This window comes from Xyrauchen texanus, chromosome 21 (assembly GCF_025860055.1).
Source record: "Xyrauchen texanus isolate HMW12.3.18 chromosome 21, RBS_HiC_50CHRs, whole genome shotgun sequence".
Lineage (NCBI taxonomy): Eukaryota > Metazoa > Chordata > Actinopteri > Cypriniformes > Catostomidae > Xyrauchen > Xyrauchen texanus.
The window spans coordinates 22,295,366-22,307,095 of NC_068296.1; the positions used below are offsets into that span (position 1 = coordinate 22,295,366).

General features: G+C 39.0%; 1 protein-coding gene across 1 annotated transcript; it reads right to left on the reverse strand.

Annotated features, from left to right (window-relative positions):
• Nucleotides 1-47: 47 nt before the first annotated feature.
• Nucleotides 48-7,712, reverse strand: LOC127661827 (kelch repeat and BTB domain-containing protein 4-like). The gene is made up of 4 exons (XM_052152745.1): nucleotides 6,343-7,712; nucleotides 6,097-6,238; nucleotides 5,893-5,999; nucleotides 48-3,220 (listed from the first exon to the last, which is right to left on the reverse strand). The coding sequence occupies exons 1-4, from the start codon at nucleotides 6,802-6,804 to the stop codon at nucleotides 2,360-2,362; spliced, it is 1,572 nt and encodes a 523-aa protein (XP_052008705.1). The 5' UTR covers nucleotides 6,805-7,712; the 3' UTR covers nucleotides 48-2,359.
• Between the last annotated feature and the right edge of the window lie 4,018 nt (nucleotides 7,713-11,730).

Below are 11,730 nucleotides of genomic sequence, written 5' to 3' on the forward strand. Positions count from 1 at the left end.
TCATAGTGACTGGCGGTTCCTGTGGGTGGGTCTTGTTAAGCCGCTTGGTGTGCCACCTCCCAGCCCCCCAGGCTTGGTGTCAGCAATTGATGCTTAGAATAGTTCCACAAAGTCTGACATGGTATTTGTCTTGAGTTACAGTACCACTGCTTCTTGAAACACATCAATGGGATCTAATTGTCGGGTTCTCATCTGAACCTGCCATTCTCCCTCCTTTCCATACCCCCTCACACCCAGCTTCATGGATACAAATAGGAGTATTTAACGCCTAGCCATTCACAAGATAGTTTATCTGTTCAAAGATAAACGTCTGGTGGTTGTAAGTCATGTCTTTGTTATAACACAATTCCTGAAACACTAACACACTGCCTCAGCACTTTGTGGGAACTGTTGTACATGTAATAAAATAGTAACAAAAAATAGTAGCCAATGTAGCTATTACATGTATTCTGTCTCTCTCTTTATATACATATGGAATAGAAGGAATTTTGCTTCATTAAAGGTTCAAGCTATTACATAAAAATATTAAGATCTGATTATTTGTCCCGTGATTTCAGATATCAGAAAACAGAGTTTACTTAACGTAGTCCACCATAAAACATTTTCTTCTAATATAAAGAAACATTTAAGACCATGTAAAACTTCAAGAAAAACACACCCAAATAACACATGCATGTCTTCGTAAGTTTGCACTAAAAGAGGGCAAAAAAGAGAGCATTAAAAACTTCCATCTTTTGTCGATTAACTTTATATCTTTTAGTTAGTGTGGCCTTAAAGGGTTAGTTCAGAATGTTAGCCTCAGCCTGCATTCACTTTCATTACATGAAAAAATTATGCCATAAAATTAAATGGTGACAAAGAATTTCATATCCCCGAAGATCGCCTTTTGTGTTTCATGGAAGACAGAAAGTCATAAGAGCTTGGAACAACACAAGAATGTGTAAATTACATTTATGGGTGAACTATGCCTTTGAATTTACTTCTAGAACTTTCTTAAATTTAATAGGCTACATCATGATAGTCCTTAAATTTTTCATGGTTCTGTTGGTATTCATAACGTTAGACAAAGGGTGAAACATGAAACAAATTACTAAGTTGCAACCTATAATTCAAGAGAAATGTTGGCCAACAGTGCACAGTTGAGTAGCACAGACATACATGAAAGTCTCAACCTGTAAATTCCTTTTTATCAAATCATTTATTTTTATTAACAATATTGTGCACCAGCCCTTGAGGTCAACAATAATATGCCATCTCTATTAAATGGATAGTTCAACCACAAATTGTAATCATTTACTTAACATAATTTTGTTCCAAAGAAACCCATGTAAATATTTAGCAGAATGCTAGCCTGATTCAAGCTTTCATTGTATGGAAAAAAAGATGCAATTAAAATGAATGGTAATTGAGATGTTCTGCCTAACATCTCCTTTAGTGTACCACAGAAGTCTTAAGTTTAGAACAACATGAGGGGGGAGTAAATAAGATTTTTAATTTCAAAGAATTACATTTTTTTTTTTTTTATCAAACAATCGCTTTAAAATGGATCATGTCTCTGGCAGACATTAAACAGTCTGTATGTCCATATAATGCATGCGGAGGATCAAGTTGTGGCACAAAATCTATAAATTATCTTGAGGTGGATACTGACCTAATTCAAAGGGTCCCCTGCTTTATCATAAACCACTGAGAAAGAGTAGTTGAGAGGGGACTCAGGAGGAACTGTCAGTGGGCATTAAGAGAGTGGCAATTTGTAGGACTATATGAGCATGCTCCTTCTACACTATTACTGCAAGCTTTTTTAAATGGTCTTTGACAGTTCTCCTAAAATTGATGTTGTTGACTGTTGTCTGGCATTCTGTTAATCTGAGTACTTCTCTTTACTGTGTATATTGGTAGACATTTAAAACCATTTACTATATTACACATACTATATGTAACCTAATCACAAATTTAAAGCAGTATACATTGCAAGCAATTCAGTGAATGTGCGCAAATGAGTTATTGTAGATTGTAGAAACTTTTCTGCTGTGGAATGTCAATAGTTGGGAATAAACACAAATATCATATTCAAATCCTAACAAAATGAACTGAACACAAACACACCACTTTAGGAATAAATTGATCCTAAATTTTAAATGTGCAAGAGTGTCACTTTCTGTAAATTACATTTGTCCTTCTATGGTATCCTACTGCGTAACACTTCACATGACTGCTTGTAGCACTGTAGCATAGTCAAAAACCACTGGTGTCTATTAGATCAACAAATCGCACACCTTGACTGGTATTGAATGGATCACCATAAACAGTGGCATTATTTTTTTCTTGATCCCATTCATTACTTGGGAACATTAAGAAATCAGGCCAAAACAAACTGCCAGTTTGTGAGGAGGATTTTCATTCCCTTGATCACAGAAACCACTGATGTGGCAGGGTTCAACTTCAGAGTGTTTGCTTCACCTTTCTTGCATCTGTCCCTAAAAACATAGATGCACCCATTGCAGCTGGCGACTTTCCATAGAGATGGCACGCAGCTCCACATTTCAGGGAACCGTAAACGGGTGAAACTGTCCAGCAGTGGGTTATAGCACACCAAAGAGTCGCCCTCTGCCATTACAAATATAAGGTCCTTATGAGCAGTGGCATGCATGCATCCTGCAAAAGGCAGCATGTAGGGCTTGGTTTGGCACCTCTGCGTGGCTGTGTCAAAGCACTGGATAAGGCGAGACGGTTTGGTAAAGAAGTCCATATCATTTTCCTCCCCACCCAAAAGGTAAATCGTGCCTCCCAAATTGACTCCCGCTGCACCCGAGACAGCCAAATCTAATTGAGCGGTCTCTGTCCATATGTTGTCCTGTACTTTGTAATAAATGACAGCATTGGAGAGACTGTCCTGAAGGGTCTTACCTCCCAAGGAGTATATGGCATCCTCTGAGGATACAGACACTAATGTGTGGTGTAGACGGTCCCGAGGAAGAGGGGCGCAGCGCTCCCAGTCCATAGTGTGCATGTTGCATTTCCACATGCGACGTGGTATGGACCCACCAACAACGTACAGGTCACCCCCATGCTTGCATGCAGCCGTGATCTGGTGACACAGGCTGTTTTGGCCACTCACGCTGATGGCATCATCCTCACCACAATGAAGAGACACAGCCAATGAGTGTGTGCGTGTGTCTTCCTTCCCAATTAGGTAAATGTGCACCTTTTCACCAATCTCCTAGGAAAATGTAAACAAGCAGCATGTGAAAAATCAATACAATACTTATAAAACAATATTTAAAAATGTTCTGCGCCACTAGCGTGACCAAACGGAATTGCACAAATAACAATTGTTTTCAAAATGGTTTCCTGAACACACAAGGGGTGTCTTTTATTGGTCGCATAGATAGTCCCACCCCAAACTCATGCCATTGGTTGAGCCAATGTTGCTACATCGAGCTGGTCAGGAGGCTCAAACAAATGGAGCAAAACTAAAACTGCCTCAGAGCAACAGTGCTACAGTTACACTGTCACACACACCACAAGCACACACACACACAACATATCCCTTCTACCAATCGTAGCCTACAAGCTTAGCATAAGGTGGTCCCCTAGACATTCTATGGGCGGTATTGTCGTAACACGCTACAGTTATGCTCTCTACTATGATAGAGCCGCGGAGGTTGTTCTCTCACTAAATAAAATAATCTTTGCACACACACACAACAGTGCTTCTGTGATAAAATGATGGAGAAAGGACCTCTTAATGCTATTTGATGTACAAAACAAAGTGGTGCTTGTGTTGATTCTCTGACGTGAATAATAAACGCGGAGATTTAATGCCCATTGCAATGAATACAGTGCATCCGGAAAGTATTCACAGTGCTTCACTTCTTCCACATTTTGTTATGTTACAGCCTTATTCCAAAATGGATTAAATTCATTATTTTCCTCAAAAGTCTACAAACAATACCCCATCATGACAACGTGAAATAAGTTTGTTTGAAATCTTTGCAAATGTAGTTAAAAACCAAAATATTTATTTTTTAAATCACATGTACATAAGTATTCACAGCCTTTGCTCAATACTTTGTTGAAGCACCTTTGGCACCAATTACAGCCTCAAGTCTTTTAGTGTATGATGCTACAAGCTTGGCACACCTTTTTTTGGTCAGTTTCTTCCATTCTTCTTTGCAGGACCTCTCAAGCTCCATCAGGTTGGATGGGTAGTGTTGGTGCACAGCCATTTTCAGATCTCTCCAGAGATGTTCAATCAGGTTCAAGTCTGGGCTCTGGCTGGGCCACTCAAGGACATTCACAGAGTTGTCCCATAGCCACTCCTTTGTTATCTTGGCTGTGTGCTTAGGGTCGTTGTCCTGTTTGAAGATGAACCGTCGCCCCAGTCTGAGGTCCAGAGTGCTCTGGAGCAGGTTTTCATCAAGGATGTCTCTGTACATTGCTGCATTCATCTTTCCCTCGATCCTGACTAGTCTCCCAGTTCCTGCCACTGCAAGACATCCCCACAGTATGATGCTGCCACCACCATGCTTCATTGTAGGGATGTATTGGCCAGGTGATGAGCGGTGCCTGGTTTTCTCCAGACATGATGCTTACCAGTCAGGCCAAAGAGTTCAAATCTTTTGTTTCTCATGGTGCCTTTTGGCAAACTCCAGATGGGCTGTCATGTGCCTTTTACTGAGGAGTGGCTTCCATCTGACCACTCTCCCATACAGGCCTGATTGGTGGAGTGCTGCAGAGATGGTTGTTCTTCTGGAAGGTTCTCCTCTCTCCACAGAGAAATGCTGGAGCTTTCTCAGAGTGACCATCAGGTTATTGGTCACCTCCCTGACTAAGGCCCTTCTCCCCGATCGCTCAGTTTGGACAGGCGGCCAGCTCTAGGAAGAGTCCTGGTGGTTCCAAACTTCTTCCATTTAGAGAAGATGGAGGCCACTGTGCTCATTGAGACCTTCAATGCTGCAGATATTTTTCTGTACCCTTCAAGTTGTAGAAACATCTCAAGGATGATCAGTGGAAACAGGATGCACCTGAGCTCAATTTTGAGTGTTATGGCAAAGGCTGTGAATACTTAAGTACATGTGATTTGTTTTGGTTTTTATTTTTAATAAATTTGCAAAGATTTTAAACAAACTTCTTTCACATTGACATTATGGGGTATTGTTTGTAGAATGTTTAGGAAAATAATGAATTTAATCAATTTTGGAATAAGGCTGTAATATAACAAAATGTGGAAAAAGTGAAGTGCTGTGAATACTTTCCGGATGCACTGTATGCAACATATGTGGGGATTAGTTCTTTCAATTAGTTAACCTTACACTTAGACTTTGGGAAACATTTAATTACTTGAACTGGTGATATATTAGTGCTATCTTTTCTATCTTTATATTGTGGAGGGATTTGTTTCCAAAATGTTAATAAAGCATTATATTGTTACATACTGTTTTCCTTTCTTTCCTAAAATGGAAATAAATGCATTTTGATAGGAAAACAAATATATGGCCAATTGTCAAATTTCAACACTTTCAAAATTTGCGATTATTCGCAATTAACTACAAAAAATGATGCTATATATCACGATTAAAAAAACATTATCGACTGACAGCAATAGTTTGTATGCAATTTTACCACACTAAAATCATGTTAAGATGCATATTGTATATGTCTTATACTTTAGCAAGAGTGATTATTTTAATGTGAACTGATTGGCCCCATTCAAAAAACTTTGCTTTTTACCAAAAAAAATAAAATTAAAAAATAAACAAGAGACAAAGTCAAAATAAGTTTGTGTGGTAATCAAATTATGCCACAGATGCTATTGATTGAGCTGAACTTTTTGAACAGAAGTTATGTTTATGTGTTTGCTTCATTTCTAATGTTTCCATCTTCACTCACCTTTAGGCTGTCTAGGAGCATATCTGAATACTCCTCTCGCTCAACTTTGTTGTAATTTATCCAAGACTCAATTGCTCCAGTTGGATTTTGTGAGCTTGGCACACCATCTAATGAAGGAGACACGCATACAGTTACTCCGATTCTTTTCAATCACAATGTCTCAAACAAAGTGAAATGAATTAGCTGATAATGATATATATTCACCTTTAATGATGTCCAAGAGCAGACACAATGGCAAGTTCAGGAACTCGTCTGTCTTGTGCAGCTGAACAAGGTGAATCTTTGCACAGTGTTTGGCAGCCGTATACAACTCCTGGTCACTGTGTCTGTCTGCCAACCACATTATCTGCAATAAAGAGTGGTAATTTCTCAAGAGTACAGTTTTCAAGACTCTTCAGCCCTATCTATGCATTTACTACTAATTCAGTAAATGAAAACTTAAGGATTCACCTGCAGGCAGTTCTTTACATCCACAGTGCGTGACAGGAAGCGAGAGCACTCCTCAAACAGGGCGGTAAGCTGGTACATATCTGCCATCTCATAGGTGTCCTGCAGATCATCAACCTGTAGTTTGATCGTACCATGGTAAATGTAGTCTATCAGCGACTGGAAGACAGGCACACTGACATCCTTCAGCTCAATATTGCGATCATAAGCTTCTCTAAGATTAGAGGTGAACATAGACCTGAAGAAGCAACTCTGAGCCGAGAGCACCAGGCGGTGAAGCTGGAATTCTTTGCTGTCCACAGTGACAGTGACATCTGCAAACAGACCATCTTCCAGACACAAGTCCATGATGCTCTTAACAACACGACTGGAATGGGAGCGATCTGTGAAGGTGTAGCCCTGGAAGTAGTTATCTTCCCCTGATGGACATCCAACACTGACAGCCCCATCCTCGCCGGACTCCATGGCACCTTTTATCTAAAGCAGTTTCACCAGAATACTACAAGAATGACTTACTGGGCCAAAAATTGTTTTTAATTAGTGACTGATTAAGTCAGACTACAGACTGTTTTACCTTATATTGTTTTATAGCGATACATAGCATTCTTTGTTAAGAAACCTACCTAACAACCAATTCTTCATATACAATAATTATTTATTCATACGTTATACTGCCTGTATAATATTTATTCCACCTGAGCTAGCGGACGATCTCAACATGTAATTTGCTTGGCCAAATAGGTGTTCAAATCAGCAACATTTACTTTGACTGTGCATTTCCCTAAACAAATTATTTCCATGTATTGTAAACTGGTCAGCTAAGCAGCTAATGCTAACATGAGCAATCTAGGTAACAGTGTGGTTAACTATAACAACCCCAATTACTCCACAATCAGACGCAGCAAAAATAATCTGTCAGCTGTATAATTGTAAACAGCACGTGCGTGTTCACATTGTATATGTTAGCATGTGTTAAATCTTTTCCATTCCAGCAAGACTGCATGTGAAAGTGAGCCACAGGAACTAAACAGCACCTCTTCTCTACACTAAAGTTATCGCGTGTTTATGCGACTCCCTAATGCCCCCGTGTGTTGGAGGACTGTCATTGCATCAAGTAAAGGAAAATAGATTTCATATTTAAAGGTGCACTCAGTTATTCGTTTCTCATTAAAAAGTTGAACTCCTAAAGACATGAATCGCAATTGTGCAATATATGTAAGAGGTAATTACCACTTACATTAAAATGAAGACTCCAGTCATTACAGTTACCTTCTAAAATCCTTCTTTTATTCTACATGGAGAGGGTCCACACATGGAGGCTGCCATTTTAGAATCACATGAAAAGACAAATACTAGAAACCGTCCTGTTACTTTCACTAATTGATTAAAATAATCTTGGCTGACTGTGAATACTAAATTTCTACAATGGCATCTGAAACTGGAAACTATTGATTCGCCATAGCACTGGCGATCAACATTACACCCACTCTAAACTACTTTTGTATTTACCTGTTGAATTATGTCGTCTGCACTGCCGCTACTGTTTTAAAATTAAGCGCCATAAAAGATGAGGAAAGTGCGGAGGCTGTTTGGTGAGGAAGGTGAGAAATGCACGCTGCATCTGCTCTGACTGGGGCATCTACTCTTCACTTCAGCGAACATGGCTTTTTCCTGTACAACCTGTTCAGCATGCGCCAGTATTTCCGTGCTTTCTGAAAAAGCACACAGTGGGTATGGACGATCGGATTATCACTATGTAAAGGAACTGGAGTTCTCAGCACAAACACAGCCTCCAGACTCTACCACAGTTAAAGCTGCACTACTGAATGTGAGATCAGTAGCAAATAAAAGGCTTCTACTGCATGATTTAATTGCATCATATGGAACTGGACTTTCTGTTTTTAACTGAGACGTGGCTTGATCCTGCTGATACCTGATTTTGACTCAGTAAGTTTGTGATGCTTCTCATAGGCATGGTCACACACTTGACCTGGTTTTATCTATGGGTTTATCCATCTTAGAAATAAATGTCACAAATTTCAACCATGGCTCAATAATGAGACATGTGCTCTTAGGCAGATCAGTAGGAAAGCTGAATGCCGGTGGAAGAGAGACAAGCTTCAGATTTCCTATGAAATGTTAAGAGACTCACTTAATAATTATCAGCGTGCGGCCAAAGCTGCAAGAACAAAATACTTATCAGTCTTAATAAATGTAAATCACTGCCCATAAACAAGGTGCTAAACCCAGCTATCACAACCTTACATTCATCTCCAAATGCCTGTGAAAACTTTTTAAACTTTTTTGTAAATAAGATTGATCTTATCAGATCACACATTACTTCCTCTAATATTGAATTATCGTCTCCTATCTCAAGTTCTTGGATGTTCAACTGAAACTGACATCCAGTCCTTTGGATCCGATCCCTCCTCGATTTGTGAAAGACCTGTATGACATTATAGGCCCTAGTGTTCAGTCCATTGTAAACAGTTCTTTGATTAATGGTATTGTCCTGTTTTAAACAAGCAGCGGTTCATCCTTTAATAAAAAGGTCTTGACCCCACAGTGCTGGAAAATTTTCATCCAATCTCAAAATATATTTTTTTATCAAGTGTTAGAGAATGTTGTTTTATCTCAAATCACTCCTTTTTTTTTTATCAGAAAATGACATCCTATACATACAGTGGAAATAAAAAGTCTACACACCCCTGTTAAAATGTCAGGTTTTTGTGATGTAAAAGAATGAGACAAAAATAAATTATGTCAGAACGTTTTCCACTTTTAATGTGACCTATATTGTGAACAATTCAATTGAAAAACAAACTGAAATCTTCGTGGGAGGAAAAATTAAAATGAAAAACCTTACAATAACCTGGTTGCAAAAGTGTGCATACCCTCTTATAACTGGGGATGTGGCTGTGTTCAGAATTAACCAATCACGTTCAAACTCACGTTAAATAAAAGTAATTACAAACCTGCCATCATTTGGCAAGTGACTCAGCTGTTCTTGTAGGATTTTCCTGACATTTTTGGTCCGCGGAGAGCTTCCAAAGCATCAGAGGGATCTCATTGTTGAAAGACATCAGTCAGGAGAAGGGTACAAAAGAATTTCCAAAGCATTTGATATACTATGGAACACAGCGTAGACAGTCATCATCAAGTGGAGAAAATATGGCACAACAGAGACATTACCAAGAACTGGACGTCCCTCCAAAATTGATGAAAAGACGAGAAGAAAACTGGTCAGGGAGGCTTCCAAGAGGCCTACAGCAACATTAAAGGAACTGCAGGAATTTCTGGCAAGTACTGGCTGTGTGCTACATATGACAACAATCTCCTGTATTCTTCAGATGAATGGGCTATGGGGTAGGGTGGGAAGACAGAAGCCTTTTCTTACAAAGAAAAACATCCAAGCCCGGCTGAGGTTTGCAAAAACAAACCTCAAGTTTCCCAAAATCACGTGAGAAAATGTGTTATGGTCTGAAGAAACCAAGGTTGAACTTTTTGCCGTAATTCCAAAAGGTATGTTTGGCTCAAAAAACACACCGCACATCACCCAAAGAACACCATACCCACAGTGAAGCATGGTGGTGGCAGCATCATGCTTTGGGGCTGTTTTTCTTCAGCTGGAACTGGGGCCTTAGTCCAGGCAAAATACCAGGCAATTTTGGCACAAAACCTTCAGGTGTCCGTTAGAAAGATGAAGATCACCTTTCAGCATGACAACGACCCAAAGCACACATCCAAATCCACAAAAGCATGGCTTCACCAGAAGAAGATTAATGTTGTGTAATGGCCCAGCCAGAGCCCAGACCTGAATCCAATTGAATATATGTGGGGTTATCTGAAGAGGGCTGTGCACAGGAGATGCCCTCGCAATCTGACAAATTTGGAGAGCTTTTCAAAAATAGTGGGCAAATATTGCCACGTCAAGATGTGCAATGCTAATAGACTCCTACCCAAAAAGACTGAGTGCTGTAATAAAATCAAAAGGTGCTTCAACAAAGTATTAGTTTAAGGGTGTGCACACTTATGCAACCAGTTTATTGTGAGTTTTTTTATTTTTCCCACTCAAAGATTTCAGTTTGTTTTTCAATTGAATTGTTCACGTTATAGGTCACATTAAAGGTGGAAACATTTCTGACATGATTTATCTTTGTCTCATTCTTTTACATCACAAGAACCTGGCATTTTAACAGGGTGTGTATACTTTTTATATCCACTGTATTCCAGTCTAGATTTTGAGCCAGTCACAGCACATAGGCTGACTTGTTACAAATTGACTCTGGGATGGCTGTAGTGTTAATTATGTTAGACCTCAGTGCAGCATTCGACACTGTCAATCACTCAATTCTCTTGGACCGCATGGAGTGTGATATTGGCATCTGAAGGACTGCACTGAAGTGGTTTGATTCATATCTTCATGATAGGTCATTTTTTTGTGAATGTTGGAAACTATTCATCCTCCTCTGTTACCCTAAAATATGGCCTCCCTCAAGGCTCTATTATGGGGACAATTCTGTATCCAACCTCTAGGATCTATTTGCCACCATCATGCCATTTTTATCATATTTATGCATAAGACACAGCTGTACCTACCTCTGAAAATTGGGAATGATCAGTCTCTTAAGTCCCTGATGTCTGTCTGGAAGAGGTTAAGCTGTTTTTCTAGAACTTTTCTCCAGCTAAATTAAAACAAGTCAGAGATAATAATATTTGGGCCTCCGAAATGTACAGAGAGGATAACAAGTATTCTTGCTCCCTTGGCGAGAACTATGAAAGGTGAGAAATCTCGGTGTCATAATTTATATATTTATAATAATTTATTTGGCACTTATCAGATTCTGTTGTTAAAAACAGCTTTTACCAGCTCAGAATGATTTCTAGGCTAAAAACCTTGCTTAGTTTTAAAGATTTAGAGACAGTTGTTGATTTTTTTGGCAAAAATCTAAGGGAGATTGAGCTTTTTCAGTAGTTGCCCCTAAACAATGGAATAATCTTCCCCTTCATATTAATTTGGCCCCATCTGTTGAGGTCTTCAATTCTCAATTTAAAACGTATCTCTTTTCTCTTGCTTTTGAATCTAGAGGATTTTAAACTGTAGTTATATGCACATGCAGTGTCCTTTTAATTTATATTGTAAATATGTCAGGGGTGTAAAGTAACGAATTACAAATACGCACAATACTGTAATTAAGTTTTTTCAAGGGATTGTACTAATTTTAATTAGATTTAAAATTGTATTCTTTTACTTGAGTGTATTTTAAGTGCTGTAACTGTACTTTTAATGCGCTATTTTCGCACCGTCTGTATTCACTACTTCCCTGTCCTGATTTCATTTTTATCTATCAACATGTTAGCCTAGGGAGAATCTTGTGACTCCCGTCAAAT

What these genes read in the sequence shown, in the direction of transcription:
- LOC127661827 (XM_052152745.1), bottom strand. Translation starts at nt 6,804, where the DNA reads ATGGAGTCCGGCGAGGATGGGGCTGTCAGTGTTGGATGTCCATCAGGG. An exon ending in ATGTAAAGAACTGCCTGCAG is followed by an intron (nt 6,239 to 6,342) that starts GTGAATCCTTAA and finishes TCTTTATTGCAG; the next exon opens with ATAATGTGGTTGGCAGACAG. An exon ending in GCTCTTGGACATCATTAAAG is followed by an intron (nt 6,000 to 6,096) that starts GTGAATATATAT and finishes CTCCTTCATTAG; the next exon opens with ATGGTGTGCCAAGCTCACAA.